The 21,278-nt window shown below is 39.3% G+C and overlaps 1 protein-coding gene across 3 annotated transcripts in view; it reads right to left on the bottom strand.

Annotated features, from left to right (window-relative positions):
- The window catches only part of LOC110563726 (contactin-associated protein like 5-1-like), a 785,262-nt gene that overhangs the window by 588,056 nt on the left and 175,928 nt on the right, over positions 1–21,278 (bottom strand). For all 3 annotated transcript variants that reach the window (XM_060371606.1, XM_060371607.1, XM_060371608.1), the window contains exon 3: positions 18,100–18,293. In XM_060371606.1, coding sequence (XP_060227589.1) covers positions 18,100–18,293 — 194 coding nt within the window. The remainder of the gene's footprint in view (positions 1–18,099; positions 18,294–21,278) is intronic.

Below are 21,278 nucleotides of genomic sequence, written 5' to 3'. Positions count from 1 at the left end.
AGACTGATATTTAGCCATGTGCAATAGTAACATTGCACATCTTTATATAGATCTCTACAGGAGAAGGTCTTCATTTTCTGAGAGGTCTTTAGAGAATTTCTATCAGGAGACCAAGAATGTGGGTCAGTGGGTAGAGTGCTTGCATAAGCAGGCACTATAAAAATTTGGAGTTTAACCCCAACACCACACAAGCATGGCATTATGGTACCTGCCTAAAACACCAACATTCTGGACAGCAGAGCCAGAGGATCAGAATTTCAAGGTCAAACTACATTATATAGCAAGTTTGAGGCCAAATTGGGAGATATGAACTAATTTTATTTAGAATTTATCTAAGCAGTGAAACAAACGGCAAAAACAAGCTCTTGCCACTGGAAACCAGTCAAAAGTGAGCATTTTTACTTTTTGAACAGCTACTCAACCCACTTGAAAATGAATGTGCTATTAATTACCTCATGTGACAAGGAGAGAAACTCAGATATGATTCTTTGGTTTGTATGCCTCCAAGTGAAATGCTCAACATAACAGCCAAGCTGCAGTCAAGTCCCAGCTGTTATTTTAATGCTACACTTGGATGCTTTTCCTGGGAACCGACTTAAACAAAATGCCAGCGGCTTACAATCTGCTGTTAAATTCCTGGCCCATCAGGTGGTTTGTTCTGCTTCCAGACCCCGTGGCATCTGCTAGCAGATTACTTAGAAATCTGTACCCATTCTGGAGAATAGAGGTGATTTCTGCTCCTGAAGAAATCTGATCAGGGGAATAGTAAACATTCCAGGAGCAACTGGGCCTCCAGTCCATCTCATACTATCTACCACTTACTTCCTTAGTCTCTGGAAGCTACAAAGGCCACTCTCCTTTGAAAATACCCCCAGGGATGTGAACAACATTACTGTGTCTGTGCTTCTGTACAGGAACTTGTGTTTGAGGTTGTGTGCTTGTCTGTGCACATATATGAGGGAGAGAAACAATGTCAGGTGTCCTTTCTAAGACATTATAATTTCTTTTTTTTTTTATTTTTTTATTGAGGCAAAGCAATTACTGGCCTGGTATTCACAAAGAAGACCATCAGTGGTCCCAGGGATCCACCAGTTTTTTCTCCAGCGCTGTGATTACCAGGAAGCAATACACACACACACACACACACACACACACACACACACACACACACTCACACACACACAAATACACAAATACGCACATTTTTTTAATTTTTATATTAATTACATTTTATTCACTTTGTATTCCACTTATAGACCCCTCCTTCATTCCCTTCCAAGCCCATACTCCCTCCCTCATCTCCTCCCATGCTCCTTCCCCAGTCCCCTGACAGGGCAGGTCCTCCTTCCCTTCCATCTGACCCTAGCCTATTAGGTCTCATCAGGAATGGCTGTATTGTATTCCTCTGTGGCCTGGTAAGGCTGCTTCCCCCTCAGGGGGAGGTGATCGAAGAGCCAACCCCTGAGTTCATGTCGGAGACAATCCCTGTTCCCATTACTAGGACACCCACTTGGAGACTGAGCTGCCATGGGCTACATCTGTGCAGGGGGTCTAGGTTATCTTCATGCATGGTCCTTGGTTGGAGTATCAGTCTCAGAAAAGACCCCTGGGATCAGATTTTTTTATTCTCTTGCTCTCCTTGTGGAGCTCCAGTCCTCTCCAGGTCTTCCTATCTCCTCTTCTTTCATAAAATTCCCTGCACTCTGCCCAAAGTTTGCCTATGAGCCACATCATCTGCTTTGATACCATGGTGGGTAGAGTTTCAGTGGCCTTCTGTGATAGGCTTCTGTCCTATTCCCTGTTTCTCCCTCTTCCAATGTTTGTGGCATTTGCCTTTCTGAATGAGGATTGATCATCTTACCCAGGGTCCTCCTTCTTGCTTAGCTTTTTTAGGCATACAGATTTTAGTATGTTTATCCTATATTGTATGTCTAATATCCACTTATAAGTGAGTATATACCATGTTTGTCTTTCTATTTCTGGGATAACTCACTCAGGATGATCTTTTCTAGTTCCCACCATTTGCCTGCAAATTTCATGATTTCTTTGTTTTTAATGGCTGAGATGTTTTCCACTGTGTAAATGTACCACAATTTCTGTAACAATTCCTCAGTTGAGGGACATCTAGGCTGTTTCCAGGTAATGGCTATTACCTGGAAAGAAAGAAAGAAAGAAAGAAAGAAAGAAAGAAAGAAAGAAAGAAAGAAAGAAAGAAAGCTGCTACAAACGTGGTTGAGCAAATGTCTTTGTTGTGTACTTGAGTATATTTTGGATGTATTGCTAGGAGTGGTATAGCTGGATCTTGAGGTAGCACTATTCCTAATTGTCTGAGAAAGCACCAGATTGATTTCCAAAGCGGATGTAGATTTTTACATTCCCACCAGCAATGGAGGAGGGTTTCCCTTTCTCTGCATCCTCTCCAACATGTATTGTCACTTGAGTTTTTTTTCTTTTTTTGTTTTTATTAATTACACTTTATTCATTTTGTATCCCCCCATAAGCCCCTCCCTCCTCCCCTCCCTATTCCACCCTCCTTCCCGTTTCTGCATGCATGCCCCTCCCCAAGTCCACTGATAGAGGAGGTTCTCCTCTCCTTTCTGAACTTAGTTTTTGATCTTAGCCATTCTGATGGGTGTAAGGAGAAATCTCAGGGTAGTTTCAATTTGCATTTCCCTAATGAATAAGGATGTTGAGCATTTCTTTAAGCATTTCTCCATTTGCTATTCCTATATTGAGAATTCTCTGCTTAGCTTTGTACCCCATTTTTAATTGGATTACTTGATTTCTTGAGAGGTTTATATATTCTGGATATTAGTCCTCTGTCAGATACAGGGTTGGTGAAGATCCTTTCCCAATCTGTAGGCTTTCATTTTGTTCTGATGACAGTATCCTTTGCTTTACAGAAACGTTTCAGTTTCATGAGGTCCCATTTATTGATTGTTGATCTTAGAGCCTGTGCTGTTGGGGTTCTGATCAGGAAGTTGTCTTCTCTGCCAATGAGTTCAAGGCTCTTCCCCACTTTTTCTTCTAACAGATTCAGTATGACTGGTGTTATGTTGAAGACTTTGATCCACTTGGAATTTAGTTTTGTGCAGGGTGATAAATATGGACCTATTTGAATTTTTCTACATGAGATATCTAGCTACAGCAGCACAATTTGTTGAAGATGCTGTCTTTTTTTCATTAAATGGTTTTGGCTTTTTTGTCAAAAAGCAAGTATCTATAGATGTGTGGGTTTATTTCTGGGTCTTCTATTTGATTACATTGATCCACCATTCTGTTTCTATGCCAGTACCATGCAGGGTTTATTACTATTGCTCTGTAGCACAGCTTGAGATCAGGGATGGAGATACCTCCAGTAGATATGTTGTTGTACAAGATTGTTTTCACAATTCTGGGTTGTTTATTTGTTTTGTTTTGTTTTTCCATATGAAGTTGAGAATTTTTTTTCAAGGTCTGTAAAGAATTGGGTTGGTATTTTTATGGGAATTGCATTGAATCTGTAGATTGATTTTTGCAGGAGGGCCATTTTCACTATGTTAATCCTACCCATCCATGAGCATGGTAGATCTTTCCATCTTCTGATATATTCTTCAATTTCTTTCTTCAGTTTTTTTTTTTCAGATGTGTCTTTCACTGTGTGGTTAGAGTCACACCAAGGTACTTTATGTTGTTTGTGGCTATTGTGAAGGAAACACACAGTATTTTTCATGTGGTGCATGAGGAAAGAGCAGAGATACTTATATTTCAAAGTCAGCACTTCATTGACTTCACTCACCTCAGTTAAGCAGTGTGAATTTCCGGGTCCACTTATCATTTTATTTTTGATGGAAGAAAGGTGACTTTAGGGTTCAAAGAAAGTTAATATATAAGTACATAAATATTGTTAATTTGAGAACTTTCCATGTGTAAGGGATGCTGGGAGTCTATGTTTTATAAACCTTTGGCAGATGCAGGCTTTATTGCTCAGAGTTACGAAGTTCTGTTGAGGATGACAAGATTATCAAGTATGAAGGTTCAAACACAGATTTGCTTAAATCCTGAGCTCTTGTCCTAATCTGAGCAAAGGAGAGTTCAGCAAATCACTTTTAAATTAAAATGGCTCAAGTTAAACAATATAATCCTGCTCCAGTCTCAGTGAGCAATCCTCCTCCCCATCTTATCTAAATCCCTGGGCAGACACAGGGTAGAGACGCACTTGATCTACAGTTGGATAAACAAAGACAGGGCAAGATATAGACAGAACTCAAAGTCCTTTCACCACCCCTGTCAGTACCCATTATGCTGAACACCCTAATAAGTAGTGCCTAGTTATTTCTAAACAGGCTCATTTATTTTCTGTTTCCCTTTCTTGGCTAAATCAGGAAGTCATACAAGTCACTGAACAAGAGAACAATGAACAAGTCCTTTATATGCCCCTTCATCTAGGGTCAGACAGCATGGAGACAGAGAAAGGGTTAAGACTATCTCCAAGAAACAAGGCACCTGGGAATCTGGGTTTGTGACCAGGAACTGCTTGGGTTATGAGCATGCCTGTGTAGTTGGAGGGTCAAGGTGTGAAGATGGAATTTTCTTCTTTAAGTATCAGCTCTTCTACTCATCCTGGAGTTTGGTTTTTGACTTGCACCGGGAACTTATTGCCATGTTTTTTGTTTATTTGTTTTAATTTTCTCTTCCTTTTTGAAAAATCCTAGGGTTTGGAACCACAGTCTTTATTCATCTAAGGTAAGTGCTCTACAACTGCAACTGAGCTTCAGACCCACTCTTTATTGGCTCATCAGGACATGGGGACATGGGCACCGTCTGTCCCTACTGTGCTTTGAGATGAGTTACCAAAGAACTTGGCACAAATATCACTATGGAAAGGAACCTACTATGGAAAGATACTTGGTATCGCGAATACACTCACTTCTAAAGTCTTGAAGGTCAGAAATGAGGAATGGAGACATCCAATCAAAAACAAAGAAACAGAATCTACCTGCATGTTGGGGTGAGAGTTCAGATGGTAAAGTTATTTCCTGGCAGGCATAAGGAACTAAGTATAGTCCCCAGATTCCATTTTCAAAAATAAGGATTTTTTTTACATATATCTGTCATACATTATTATAAAGTCATGAATGCTTATAAAGGCAGATTTTTGAGGGGCTGACTTCCAAGTTACCCTAGTTTGATGAGTACCAAGTCAATGAGAGATCCTGTTTAAAAAAAAAAAAAAGGAAAATGATGATGGACAGCAGCTGGGAATCTATAGTGAAGCTGTCCAAAGCCCAAGAAACTATAGTGAGGTTGGCCTCTGACCTGCTCATGCATCCACAGTTACAGACACAGAAACTAAAACACCTGCAACCTCATCAAACATTGTCTGTGACTCATTTACAGGCCAGCCAGGATACATACTTATTAGGATGTGTTATATCTGAACAGGAATTGATTCAGGAAAATTTCATATCTCTTCTGAATCTTGTTGTTTTAATGTAAAATGTCTCCTATAGAATCCCGTGTTTGAATTTTGGTGCTATGTTGAGAAGACTGAGGTGAAGCATCTTGGGAGGAAGTCAGTCACTAGGGTAAACCTTGATGTTTTATAGCCCACTTCCACAGCCTCTATTCCATAAGTGAGGATGTTCCATGTTGCTGTCATGACTTCCCTACCAGTACCACGATGAAGTATATCATCCTTGAACGGCAGAGACAAAATGAGCCACTTCTCCCTTAAGTAGCTTTTGTCTGTGTATCTATCACAGCCACAGAAGTAACTAAGCCAGCGATAAAGTTGATGTCACTACCATTGCACAGAGAAAATAGAAAAAAATATTCCTCATATCAGGGTTCACAATTATTGCTGAGGACCATGAATACTTAGGTGAGGAGGGATAAATCAGGGTGCTGTGTCTTTGATGTTTGCCATTGCAGTGATACTGGTTTTTGCTTACAACCTTACAGTAATATGGTGGATTACAAAAATTATCTCATTTCAAAATTAATATTTAATACACAATATATGTGCTCAACATTTTCTAGATATTTTCATAGTTATCAAAAAGTTTAACAAATTAATTGATTAAAATTTATAGCCTAGTACAAATACAACACGTTAAGATTAACTTTGTGTATATAAAGAACATATACTTACTTAACTGTATAATATATACATGTAAATAAATTTAAATACCTAAACACAAATATATTTACTTTAAATCTATACATATAAATGAATGTAAATTTGAGTAATAATATAGACATATTTATAGATATATGTACTATATCTGTTGAAAGAATCTATCAAATCTTGCATAAGTACTAGGATCACATTCTGAAAGTAGCATTTTACCACTCGCTTCTGTACTTTTAAATACAGCTACCTCGAAGAATTCAGTTCCAGAAAATAAAAAAGGTTTATAAACAGTCACATTGATTTGGAAAGTTAAAGGAACTCAAAAATTTGAGTAATGTGACTGGATTTTTAAAATCTCTCCACAGTGTCATTTGAAGTAAGATTTTGCATTCTCTTACATGATAATTTGGCTTTTGCATTGCACAGAACTGACAAAGCCATTTATTGAGTTGTCATCTAATTGTTTCAGAAATTATTAAATGACAAATCCATCTCAAAAAGTGAATGTTGACAAGCTGACATATTATGTGGGATGAGGGAGTTGCATAAAAGACATCTGAGCTGTGCCTAGAATACCTGGCAGGGAAAGTGAAGCAGAACTGGAGAGCAAGACTAAACCGCCTTTTCCTGGATGAGTGTGAAAGAGAGGCCACACTGCACTGACCTTGGCAGGGTGGTTGGTCTTCACTTTGGAGTCCCTGGAGGTTCAGTCACTTGCCTGTGTACACTCACAGCAATAATGCAGCCTTAGCATTTCTAGGTGTGGTGAAAGGCCATCTCAATGGCAGCACAGCACAGAAGAGCAGCTGCTTTAGATTAAGGCTGAGGAAGGTTTTTGCCAAGAAGAGTATATGTTCAGTGTTCCTGTGTCTACTGGAGGTGGGCCACAGACAGCAAAAATGCTTAGAACATCATGGTAGTGTGCATACCCTAGCCTGCTTAGTCCTTATCCCTTGGCAGAATCCTCAGTTTCTCAGTTCTTCAATAGAAGACTAGCCCTCTGGCATTGCATCTTGTCTGAAAAGACAAAAGATGACACAACAATGTGGCCAAGTCATTATAAAGCCAAAACTGCTTCTAGGAAAAATATTACAACTCCACTTGATCTACTAGCAAGCCTGAACCATGCATCTCCCCTCCTTCACGCAGCTCTTCATGGTGTTCTTTTCCATGCAAATGTCTTCCATTACACAGAAGACTGCTATCTTACCTTTAAAACAGAACTAATCTATTGTTTTACACATGCTTGATACCCTAAATTATAATCAAACAAGACAAGCAAGGAGGGACACAGGATTCTTTGATAGCTCCAGCACAAAGAACTCCTTCTTTTTACAATTTAGTTTTAATTTTTTGTGTGTGTGTATATATATGTGTGTGCACGTGTGCATGTGGGAGTGTGTGCGTATGTGCAATTGTTTATTTGTGTGTGTGTGTGTGTGAGTGTGTGTGAAATGACTGCGATGCTTTCAGAGACAGTAGGTATTAGATGCACTGGAGCTGGATTTACAGGTGGTTATGATCCACAATAAACAGATGATGGAAACTGAACAGAACTCAAGTCTACAGATGAGCAGTACACACTCCTAACTGATGAGCAATCTCTTCATCCCCAGAGACCTATTCTCTCTGATGCCTTTGAATGAAAAACAAAACAAAACAACAACAACAAAAACAAAACCACTATTACTTTCACTCGTAGGCTGTATCTCAGTTTATGATACATTCTCAGGTTACTGAATGGAAATAGTAATTTTCCAGGCAAGTTTTGGATGCCTGACACATGTTATAGTCACTTGGTGATTCCCTGTGGTTCAGAACAGTGTCAAAAGCATCTGTACACTCTCAGACAGACAGAAGAATTTTCTGAATATAAACCATTGATGCTGGGCATAGACATGAAACACACCAACTATGCTTACCTCCATATTTTGTTTGTGTGGTTGGTCCACTTTTATCATTACCCTGCATCCATCAGCTTTGCATTAACCCTCTGCCTGCAGCTCACAGAGAGGCAACAACAACAAAGCCATTCTTAACAGCAATGGTCCCTTATGGTTTTCATATCACATTTCTGTCCTTACAACTGACTGCTATTGTGATAATGAGCTTAATAATTATTTTGAAGATGAATTTCCTTTGTGCTTCTTTTCTTGTTTAAAAGCTGGGGAGGGAGAGTCTTTGTTTCCAGGAGCCTTTCCAGGCCTGGAAGCTTTCCAGTTGACAACATGTCAAGTAGACACCTGGGGCTTTGGATTTTGGCCTGGAGTTCACTTCTTGAGGCGTCAGCAACTCCCCCAGGCTCTACCTATGGCTCCTCTGTTTGCTGCAAAGGCTCTGAGCTGATTGTCTTTAATAAGCTTCCCTAGGTAACTCTGCTCATAACCAACGGAGAGTTTACCTTTCCCATTGTGCTTTCAGTTTACACAAAAAGTGCTGACTTCTTAGGCTTGTTTTGCTTTTTGTATTCAAAGCTTAAATTAAAGAAACTGAGAGCTGGTGTCCTCTGGGTACCTTAACTAAGTGGATGTCACACACTGGCTTTAAAAATAGTCATAGTTTTCACTGTTACAGCTCTGGTCAAAGCTAATCATGTACTTGAATCCTCTTACATTTTACATAGAATGAGGTCCTAAGCAGCTGCCTCACAATAACTTGATTTTTTTTCTTTTTTAGAAATGTAAATTCTTAACCCAGCTCTGACCTATTGGGTCAGATGTTCTACAAGCAGAGCTCAGCGCACTGTGCCTTAACAAGCCCTGTGGGACATTTTGAGGCATGCTCAATTTTTGAAATTTCCTTGTTCAGGTCATATGAGGTCAGAATCCCCATTAAACCTGCTTTTCAAGGAAGGAAGCTAAGCTTCCTAGGGATTTAGTTATCTATCAGTGCCACAAATTATTTTCACCTTCAAAGCAGAGACACAATATGGAGGAAAACAGCACTTTAAATATAAAACACAAACTGCATGTACAGTATTAAAAAGTTCAGTAATGAGGGTGGTGATGGTTTTGATGGTAAAGTGCTTGGTGCATAAAATGAGGGCCAAACTGAACAGTTGAGTGTGGGAATGTGCATTTGTAATCTGAGCATAGGCAGAGACAAGTGGATTCCTGGGGTCTCCTGGACAGCCAGAAGAGCCAAATTCAAGGGATCCAGGCTACTGAGAAAACCTATCTCCAAATTGAGGAAAGACACCTAAATTCGAGATCTAGCCTCTGCATGCCAGCACACACATGTGCATACACATCAATAAACACACACACACACACACACACACTTCAGTAAAGAAAAGGCAGTTAAACATAACTCTCCCTCTCTTAGGCATCATATTTAATACAATTCAACCAATTTAAAGAAGCAAAAACTATGTTAAAATTTAGATACTAACTCTGATTCCCTTTATTCTCTGGAGAATGTCTTCAGAACCTAATTGTTTTATATATTGAATATACTATTACGAGACAAACTTCTTGGGAAATAGGGAGTACTTTGACAGCAAGCTTAATTTCACAACAGTGGATTTAAAAGAATTACTTTTAAGCAGATCACCCCGGTCTTTTGATAGCAATTGCTGAATCCTCTCCCGCCACAAATGCAACCAGGGAGGGGGCTGCAGTTATCTGCTCCTTCATAGAAAGTGTCTGTATGAATACTAATCCTGAAGACTACATGTTGGCTCCCTGTCTGTAAAATGTGTATCAATGCCACCTGTGTAAATGTGGGAAAGCATTATGTTTCTGAAGAAGTTACATCCCTCTCCCCCAGTTCTCACATTAAGAAAGAAAAATAAACAGGCATCAGTGAGGAAGGTTTAGGACTAAGTGTGGAAGCCAGAGTGCTAGAGAGAAGGCTGCTGCGGCTGGAGCATGTTGATTTGGTCATTTGTTCCTCCATTTTCAGCAGCGTTCCTTCAGCATTCAGAGTATCTCAGGCCAGCAAAGACCACAGAGAGCCACTAAGGCATCTCAAGGAGAACTGAGCCTCAGCAATCTATACTTGGTGATGTAAAGCTAGGTCAATGTGAAGATAAGACTTCTTACCTCCACAAGCAAGGCAAGCTGTAAACCAAAGTGTCTGAGCAGGAAGTATGGAGGAATGAATGCTGGGGTCAGGAAAACAGTTACACCTCACCTGCCATGGCTGGTTGCAAAGATGTGCTAAGTTAGTGTGTTACATTTTTATGCAATGGCACAAATGGGATCCAACCTAATGCATGGCGGCAATTGATTTTTGCATCTGTGGTCCCTGTTAAATTGACAGCCTGAGTGTGCTTCATTAATTTAAAAAAAAAAATAGCTTATTCTTTGGGAGTTTTACTGAAACTGTATTCATGCATAAACATATGTGTATTCATATGTTTATTCATTTTCAGAGAATTTCATACAATGTGTCTTGATTACATTTACCTCTCACACCTCTGCCTCATTGTTTCCAAATCTACTCTTTATCCCTAACCCCACCCTCTACTTTTAGTTTTCTTGTTCTTTTTAGAGAATACTTTCAGACAGCAAATGTTCTGGTCTTCTGGCTCGTGCAGTATTTCTACTCATTTGTAATATTCCTTAAGCCTCACATGTTGCTGGGTTGTGTTGTAAATGTATTACTTGGGGCAACCATACTGTGGTCAGTTAATCCTGCATTTTGGTCAGTCATGGCTCCCATAATGGTCTCTGTCTACTAAAGAAAAATAATAAAGATCTTCTTTGATGAGGGGTGAGAGTGTGCCTATCTGTGGATATAAAGGTAAGTATGCAGAATGCAGTCAGAGATATTTAGGAAGGAGGCTGTAGGAAGTTCTCCTATAGGCTCCACAGTCTCTCCAGCCATGGGTCACTGGCTAGGTTTGCAGAAGCAGATATGAATCCCATGCTATTGAGCATGCCTTATGTCCAAGTTCCAGCAGCTATTAATAACTCCCAAGACATAAGTATTACTCTGGCTTCCTCAAGAATATCTTGGTCATAGTTGTGGTGTGCAGTCATTGTAGCTGAAGAGGGATTGTGATTACTTTTCTCCATAGCATTCATGGCTCCTTTCAACACTATTACAGCCAGTCCCCAGGGAGGCTTCCATACCAGAACTACATTAATCCCTCCAAGTCCTATGTCTAAAGTGTGTTGTGTCTTCAACAGTAGAGTGAACCTTCTTTTCCTGGCACCAAGAACAGCAGCTATAGCTTATCTTGTTTAAGGTTTCTTAGACTCATGACAACTCAAAAGTTTCCCAAGTCTGAACTGGGATTTTTGTTAGGTAGGCACTGGATTTTGTTTGTGGCCATGCATTTCCATTATAAATAGAATAACTTCAATGAATATATATATGCATACACAAAAAACAAATATTATATGTAATATTAAATAAATTTAAAATAATATAATTCCTTAAGGCCTTTGTCAACAACCATAGTATTATTCATTCCTCCTCTTTGACCTTCAAATATTTTCAACTGAAAAGTTAAGGGCCATAGCATGCACTTCTAAGTGTATATATGTGAGAAAACAAATGAGAGACATGTGTCTAAAATGTTGTCAGTCACCAACCACGGTGACCTATTCTTTTAGTCATAGCACTCTGGAGGCCGAGGCAGGCAATAGTAATGAGCTCATAGCCTGTGTGGCCCACCCAGTGTGTTCCAGGCCACAAAAAATTCCCTACAAATATCATAACTTTGATGGCATGTTGTTGTATGTAGACTGATTACCTCATTTTAAAAGTGCTAAAACAAAGACCGTGGGATGGTACAGGGGTTAAGACTTGTTGCTATACAAGCATGAAGGGCTTTTTCTATGCATGGATCTCTCATAAAACTCTCATAAAACAAACAAACAAACAAACAACAAACAACTAGGTTTGACAATGTGCCTACCTGTGTACCCAGAGCTGTCAGGGGCTGAGGCCAGATGATCACTGAACCTTGCTGACTGCAAGCCTAGCTCCAGCTTTACTGAGTGGCCCTTTCTCAAGGTACTAGGTTAGAAAATGACTTAACAGAACACATAGTATCTGCCTTTATTTTTTGAATACACAGATGTGTGTAGCACATACACATACCCAAATAAGAATGAGGGCCATGTTTTAGTGCTTTCATGTTTCTAGGCATACAGGAAAGGAAAAGAATGCATTTTTAAGACACTGCTCATGCATGTAGCCTGATGATAGGCTTAATGAGAGCTTGAAAGATGTATGTTGGTAGTAATGAGCTTTTTTCTCTCAATTTGTTTTCTGAAATTGGTGGGCTTAAAATAGTATATCAACCAGTGATCAATACTCAGGACATGGTAGGGAAAGTTGGCAAAATAAATGTGTATAAATCAGGAAGATAGAAGAGCATCTCCTGGAAAATTTGAGAGCCACTCAAGGATGAAATTAGGGAACTGATGACTGAAATGTGTAATCCATTGTTTCAATTGACCTCAGAGTAAGGAAGATGCTAGGTAACAAGTGCAAGCCTTTATATGCAAAAACACCCCAGAAAGCTACAGAAATCTCAGAGCATCACACTGTAGAGGCTGAAGGACTCTAGTGTCAAGATGGCTCAGGGGTCTGATCCTTTTAAAAGTGAAATGCAAAACTAATTTAAAGAAAACACAGGATATTCGCAGGAAAGTGAAAAGCAAGTGTATCCATTGTTTTTCTGGTTACTGTGACAAAATAGCTGACAGGAAACTTCCTCAAGGAGAAGCATTTACTCTGGTTTACATTTTGAAAGATATAATTCCTCATAGCTGCATGTCTGCAGGAGCAGAAGGCTGTTCTTCATATTGCAGCTACAGTCAGAAAGCACAGTGGGAACACAAATAAAGTATCTCTGTGTCCACCACATCTTCCCACAAAACTACAAAACACCCCAAACCAGATTTTTCCAAGGAGACTTGAGTTTCCATTTTGATTTAGTTGAGCATTGTGCTCTGAAATCTTGGTGGAGGCTGCTTCATCTCCTTAGGTTGAGTTACTACCTAATGGCTTATGTTTAGACATCATCGACAGGCAGAGCTGAGTTTATAAACTGGCACTGTTGCTTTCTTACATGTGGCAGAGCCCAGCTTTCTTGAGCTTTTGGAATCTCAACGTCTTCTGCATGATCCAGACAGAAGAAGCTACCGGCAGCAAATGTTTGTCTGAAATCTTCACTTGAAAAGGGCTTCTTGGAGTGTGTTTGCAAAAGATAAATGAATCAAGTTATCACTGAGGTACATGCTGTCACTGGTAAGGTGGGATTGGAACTGAAAAGGGAAAGCAAGTGGTTGGGAGGCATAGAAAGTTTAAGCACCAATACTCATACCAGTGTGTCTTCTTTGTGAATACAGTGAAGAAGGGGTGGCAGTGCTGATGTCATCAAAGACTTTGGATGACTTGGAAGTCTCCAAATAAGAGAGACATGGATGGGGTCACAGAAACAGCTATTGTAACTTTCAATGCATGTGTAAAAGCCAACAGGAGCATCAAGTACTTCACTTAACCTGCCTCACTAAAGACCTGAATCCTGAGCTGAGGAGATGGAGCATAAGAAAGGCTATTCCTTCTAGAGGGATGACCTGGGTCTATCTCTGGAACACAGATGGCCCAGTGGGTAAAGGCACTCTTCTAATGTCGTGATTTGGGTATATTCCTGGAACACAAAGAGTGGAAGAGGAGAATAGACTTCTGCAGCCTGTCATCAAACCTACACACACTCCCCACCAACACCAGAAAAGAAATCCCTCTGGCATGTCTACACCACAAATTAGAGAGATTTCAGTGCTCAGTGCCAGACTAGAAATTCTCCAAATTGGATTTTTAGCACACAGAGATTTTTCACCTATTTCAAAAGTATCTTTCAAAGGTTCATATCCTGAAGTGAACTTGAAATAAAAGAAATCTCTTGAGCGCTGGTAAGTTAATGTCCCACACTAAGTGTGCTGTTTGTATTGTTTGGTATACCTACTTTTAAAATTCATTACACAATAAGGCATATAAAAGTCAAGCCTCTGGAAAAGACCGAGTGAGCATTGGGATATAACTGTTGGGAGAGAACTTCCCTGTGGGCATGAGTTTCATTCCCAGCAACACAAATCTAGGTGTAAAAGAAGTGGCTCAGCATGGACAGTGCTCACCTAACAAGGATGAAGGACAGAATTTTAATCCCCAGAACTAAAAGTTGAGTGGGTGTTGCATTTAGTCTATAATTCCATTGCTCAAGAAACAGACAGGAGCTCCTTAGAACAAGCTGGGTAGCGAGTCTAGTTTAAAGGTGAGATCTGAGTTCAAATGAGAGAACTTACATCAGAGTGTAGTAGACAGAACCATCAGTGAGGACATTCTCAATGCTATCCATGGGTCCCATATGTTTATATTACACATACACATACATTGTGTGTAATATACATTGTGTGTAATATACATTGTGCGTGTGTGTGTAATATAAACATATGGGAAAACAGAGGGAAATTTGAACAAGTGTTAGTTCATATTCATGATAGTAGACATACACACACATTCACACATGCCAAAAACATACTAAAAAATCTTTAAAATACCAAAGGAAAGTTATTTCTCTACTGCTTTCAGGCAGCATTCTAACGAAGCTGATATTTACTATCCATGGGCTTAAGTATTGGGGTAATATGGAAAAGGAGCCATTCAAACCGTTATGTTCAAAAAATCTCTCTCTTTATTTCATTCACTAAATCTGTGACATTTTTCCCAAAGTAAAATTAAAAATAAAATTCAGAAGCAAAAATGAAGGTAATGTATTATGTGTGTACATGTGTGTGCTTACCTGCATATTTATGTTTGTGTGTTGAGAACAGAGGTCAACGTTAGATATATTCCTTAGTCTCTCTCCACCTTCTGTTTTGAGTGAGGTGTTCTAACTGTCCTGGAACTCACTGATTTGGCTAGACTGTCTGGCAAGAAAGCCCAAGGGATCACCTCTCTGACTCCCCAGAGTTAGTGGTGATGTTTTTGTCACTATGTTCACCTTTTCTCTTCCTTTTTAATATGTACACACTGGAGAATGGAACTCAGATCCTCATACCTCTACTTTCCACTCACTATGGCATCTCCCATACCCAAGGCAATGTATTTAACCACATCCTGATTTGATTCAAGTTCTAATATTAGCTAAAAATGAATCTTTACACATTTCTGTACAATGTTTGTAGAATACCAGTTTGATAGACTCTCCTAGACCATTTCAAAGTTTAGACACTCTTTGTAACACACATCTACAGTTAAGTGTAGTTGGTGATTTCTTAGTTTTATATTTAGCAGCATGTAAGTCAAACACTGGGGTTAGAATTACTCTTTCAGGGTAGGTTTGACAAGTTTCATGCTTCAAGTGAAAAAAGAAAGAAAAAAAATTGAGAAAATTTAAAAATGTAACAAAGGATAAACAGACCATAATTTCACTATCAGGTATACTTAGAAATAAAATTTAACTGTGACTAATGATGTTAATGGTGCCAGTCAGTGTCAAAGCTGCTGATAGTAGTTAGGATAGGGTGGAAACTTTCCCTTTCTAGCTTGCAGCTCTGAGAGCCTTGCAGATTCCATAGGCTTTGTTCTAAACTCTCCCAAATTAGTCCTGTGTGGAGGCTTAGTTCTTCATAGATGTTGAAGAAGGGACTTCCTGCCTTGAAAGGAAAAGAAACAAAACAAAACATACAAACAGATACTTGAAAAGTGAACCAGCACCTCAAGCATGGTTTATAGCCCTTTGCCGGCTGTTCCCAAACAGAGAGAGATCCCCTCCTTGAAATGCATCCTGAGGCCCAGGGAGGCTAAGAGAAGTGTACTTGGATCTGCAGAAAAAAAGACTTGGATTTTTTTTTTAAATGGAAACAAAATAACTCAGAGCTGCATCTCCCTCTTAAAACAACTAGTTCTGATTTCAAACTCCCAAGAAAATAAATGATCTCTCATTCTTTTTAGCCTGTAAAGTCAACATAAAATTTTGAAATTGTTCTCTGGGCAGGAGGACTGATTATTTTTCATTTGAAACTGAACAGCAAACCAAGCACAAATCTGTAAAAAATTTATGTGGACTTCAATACTGAGAAACAAAATAGAAGTGCTTTCAAAGAATATTTTCAAAATGAAAAGCCATGCCCGGTGAGAATATTGCAGCTGATATCATAAGTGACCCATGTAAGGCTGACAACACTGATACTCAGTGTTCTCTGTTTGCTAACAAGAATGCTCAGCTTGCTCCTAGTCTCAATTAGGGACTCACATGGTGAACAAGCAGCAAACATCAGTGCAGCTAAAGCACATTCTTTTCAGCAAGGCTGGGCTAATATTGGAAGATATGGTAACTGAAGTCAAGGCTGTAACCAAGGAGGTTCTGAGAGGGTAAGATTTGTTATCGATCACTATGTCTTCACATTTTATGATCTTTCCAAAGAATACACTGGCAAAGTGCCATAAACCAAAGGTGTTGGTTCACTTGAGTTTCAAGTGTTTGGTTTCAAGGCTTTTTTTTTTTTTTCTTCCTAAACTAAAACGAGCATTTGTTAACATGTTATTTTATTCAAAGCAATAAGTTTCTCCTTTTTTATATTTACATATGTTCATGTATGCACACATGTTCACACAGGTGTAACTGTGTGTTGCAGCCTCAGCATGACTTCTGGTATCTTTTTTCTCTGCTACTCTTTAACTACTTAAGTAATGTCTATTGACATTCTGTCTAGTCTGGCTAGCCAGCAAGTTCTGGGAGACTCTAAGGATCCCATCATTTCTACTTTGCTTTTTTGTGGCTACCAGGGATCTGAACCCCAGACCTCATCCTTTCGTGGAAAGCTCTGTGCCTGCTGAGTCATCTTCCCAAGCTCCAATCTCAGCCTCTGGAGACATCTCAAGGTAGTGTCACACTAGGCCCCTTGTCTCTACTTTTCTTGTAGCTTCCTGACAACTTTTACTTACATGAAGCTCACAAGTATGGGACTGCAGCAGAGAAGAAAGTTCTCTGTTAAATCTTAATGCAGGTGTATTAGTCCCAAAAAATTAATCACTGACAGTGTCAGGATATGTCTAAAATTTGCCATTTTATTTTTATATTTGAATGTTTTTAGAAACTTGAATGGTAGCTGTTCAGCCCAGTCAGATCCCTCAGGCAGAATCCTATATTTAGAAACATTGGGCAAGTGACAAAGATGAGTTATTTGGGTAAGGTATTAAAAGTGTCTGATATAAATATGTATGTGTGTGTGTGTGTGTGTAGATAGATAGATAGATAGATAGATAGATAGATAGATAGATACAAGTAAATTGACAGCTACAGCCTCAGCCAGTGTGATGGTGAATGTTAATTGTCAATTTGACAAAATCTAGAGTCAGCTGAGAAATGAGACTCTGAGCATATCTGTAGCGAATTATAGTGATTGTGCTAATTTAGATGGTAATGCCTTCCCACAGTGGGTGGCAGCATTCCTTGGCTATGATCCTTGACTGTATAGGAGTAAAGAAAGTGATCTGAGCACTATTATAACATCCATTGTTCCTTCTGAGTATGGGTACCCTGTGACCAGCCACTTGAAGCTCACTCAACTCTGACTTCTCTGCCATGATGGATAGTAACATTGTTCCATAAGCCCAAATCAGCCTTTCCTTACTTCTGTTGCTTAGGTTGGCAGAATTTTACCAGAGCACCATTAAAAAAAAAAAAAAAAGAAAGTAAGATAGCCAATGACACAGCCTTACTGACAATCAGATTTTTTCAGCATGTTTCCCTATTTTTCAGATGGCATACATATTCTGTCCTAAAACTCTCATGATTGCAAGAAAGGTATGAACCCATTGAACACTCTACAGCTGATACTCTGACTTTCCTTGGGATAGAGCTACATTGGACCCAGAGCCTAGATTTGATCACATTATTTCTGAAAAGCAGGACTGTGCTTAAACCCGAACAGTCTGGGTACAGTAAGATGGCAGAAACACTCACTGTTTAACATTGTACATCTCATCTTTAGTCACTGGAAGAGGAAAGTATTTCCTACCCAGATGCTGCCTTCTTGCTTGTACTGTTGCCAGTTGTGCCCTGTGTCGCTGAACATCAGGCAATAGCTTGTCACCCAGTCAGAGCTCCCATATCTTCCCTGCGTGGCCACAGCTGTAATCTCCACTCTGTTTCCCAGGTCCACCTGGAGCCACTGTTGGTCATTGGAATCTGCTGGGGACCAACCACCAGTGCCTGGAATAGGATGAAAGAGAGACTTGTAACAATGCCTTAGAAAGTCACTTTTTTCTATGTCAAAGAACAAAAAAAAAAAAAAAAAAAAAAAAAAAAAAAAAATGCTCAATTAAGGCACAGTTCCCTGACTATTAAAGTTTCAGAACCAACTTTCTGTCCTGTAACTCAAGCTTCCAGGTTCAGGGAAAGTGCAGTGTTTTTGGTGCCTCCTTCTAGCTCCCTCTCCTCCCTTCTCCCATTCCTCTCTCTTTCACTCCTTTCCTTTCTCTGTCCAAATCTGTACTACGAACCTAGCAGGGAACCTCTATTTCACTGTGGGTACAAAGCTGAAAGAAGACATTGAATGAGCATTTCACATTTCACATTCATTGGGCATCATTAAATCATTTAACCTTTAGTCTCCACAAGGTGAATGCCTGTAAAAGGGAAAGAAAGTTCAAAGAAAGCATGTGAGGACCCTTCACAGGAGAAAGACAAAAGTTTCAATAGTGACACAGGAGACAGGTCTCTTAGGAGCTGCTCACAAAGGCCTTTCAAAGACAGAGACAGTAAAGATGAAACCTGAAGGATAGCCATGCCTGGGAAGATGGGAAGCAAAGTTATGCAATCACCCATGCATAGGGAACAGAAGAGGGAATGGTATATACACAACCACTATGCATGAGGAAGCATGACACATTTCATATGTAACCTGCTGTACCAAGACACACAAAGACTGTAACAGCTGCTGGACCCAAAACTATTCATGAAATTTGAACTTTGTGGGTGGTCAATATGCATTCTCATGAACTGGAAGACTCGTGGCTTAAGGTTTTTGTGTCCTTCTCAAGTAGGAAAAAATAAATCAGTATACACTTTTATTGACTTCTGAATTTTTTACTCCTCCATAACTTGGGGTAAGGGGTGTTGCAGAATGTCTTATGAGATGGACAAGTGTGTGGTGAAAACCAACAACTTTTTGAGTTTGTCTCTTTTTCAAGTAGGAAGAAATAAATCAGTATAAACTTTTACTGTGTACTAAGTTCTAAAGTCCTCTGAAGCATGAGGTGAGGTAACCTCAAGATGTGTAGACAAACTGTGTGATAACCCACTCCTGTTTCTGAATAACATCAAAATTGAGTGACCATGAACACAAATACACGAAGACATGAAGTCAAAAGTGTCAACTGAGACAGTGTTGTTCCTAACCATGACTGATGTCATCATGATTCCTAAATATAAATGAGTGTCATCAAGCCTGCAGTTGATGCTTAAAAGCATTTACAAGAAATTTCAATTTCAACAAAACTTTACAGTTTTCTTACATTTCTTTATTTATTCATTTCTCTATCTATCATCTATATCTATCTATTTATTATTTTGTCTATGTGTCTTTTTGTCTCTCCATCTTTGGACATTTGTGTGCCAAGGTATGCATGTGAAGGTCTGGAAACAATTTGTGGAATTCGGTCTTCATCTTTTATCACTTGGGTGCCAGGAAGTAGGTGTCTTTACCTGCTAATGTTGGAGGTACCCTGATGGTTGAGATTGTAGTTCTTGCCTGTACAGCAATAGCCATTAAGAGTTCAGCTCTAAAAGCAGAACTCCTTCCCCTCACAGGGGTCCCCTGCTTTCTGCCTGATTTTATCAGAAGAGTGTTTTTTAGAAACAGACTCCCCACTTGATATGTGTCTTCTGACACAGCTCCTGGTAGCTCTCTCCTCCTTGTGCCTATATGTTAATTAGGTACTGAGATTCTATTCTTATGATAGGAGCGTGCCATATATAACAAATCAAGCATATTTGAAGTGTCTAGTTTTAACCAGTCATGTACACCTATTCTTGGAGCCACCCCACCTATTCCCCTACGGGTATATCACCTTTGTTCTATGGAATTAAAGTTGAACTAGCCATCAGCTGTTTCTTGTGTGTGTGATCCCTGTCAGGTTCTCACTGGCCTTTTGAGGCATGCTTCTCATCTCCTGCCCCACTTGACTTCATGGACTGCTGGGATGCAGCCCCCAGGCAGGAGAAGAATCAACTTGCTGAGCCATTTCTTTTTTAAGTTAGAAGAGAAAAAAAAAATTCTACTTTAGACATGTACAGCATCTAGAATTCAACCATAGTTAAAAAAAATAAAAACAAACAAACAAAAAATATAAAGCAACAGATGATATTAAGACTGTGCCCGTGTTCATTTCTAACATCCTACAAGCCTCATTAACTGCATAATTATTAGATGCTTAGCTCCATCTTAGTTTAGCAAATCAACACAGTAACTGACATCTACTGCTCAGGCCTAAGGAACTTTCAGTGGATTTTAGTGAATTATTTATAACTGATTTATTTATAATTAGCGAATTCCATCCATAAGTAAAAGTGTTTAGAAGATTTAACAACATAGCAAGATGGTATTCCTGGTTTGGGGCATATAGAAGAAAAATAATTCAAATTCTAAATATCTTTGGAGGGAAAATGAAGATATGAAATTTTAGCCATATGAAATGACAAACCTTGTTGACATTACTTCTTAAGTCTTTTGCCATTACCAACAGTTTTTTTTTAAACATGGTTTTGCATAGCACACAAAACACATTTTATCTGTTTGTTTTTTCTCTCTCTCTCTCTCTCTCTCTCTCTCTCATCTTTACAAACTAGCAGGTTTTTTTTTCTATTTGTGGACTGATTAGATTTCATACAGCAGGAAGCTACATACTTGATAATGAATGTCTGCCTTGTAGAGTTTTGGCATCACCTACAATATGATGATGGTTAGTTATAAGTACCAGTATGTCTCCGAGAAAGACATTTTAATCACTGTACTAGGGGTGGCAGAACAATCATCATTCAGTGAGAAGATATCATGCAATCCCTGGACAAATCACATAATATAAGGAAGCAGAGCAGAGGTACACTTGCCCCCTCTCCTGAGACTGAGGCATCTGCCTTCTCCTGGTCCTGGCTGGCAGGAATCCAGGCTCAAACATCTTTGGGCTTGGAGAGTTA

Source organism: Meriones unguiculatus, chromosome 18, assembly GCF_030254825.1.
Source record: "Meriones unguiculatus strain TT.TT164.6M chromosome 18, Bangor_MerUng_6.1, whole genome shotgun sequence".
NCBI classification, from domain to species: Eukaryota; Metazoa; Chordata; class Mammalia; order Rodentia; family Muridae; genus Meriones; species Meriones unguiculatus.
Note: the sequence above shows the minus strand (reverse complement) of the source record. Positions and strands in the feature narration are given on the sequence as shown.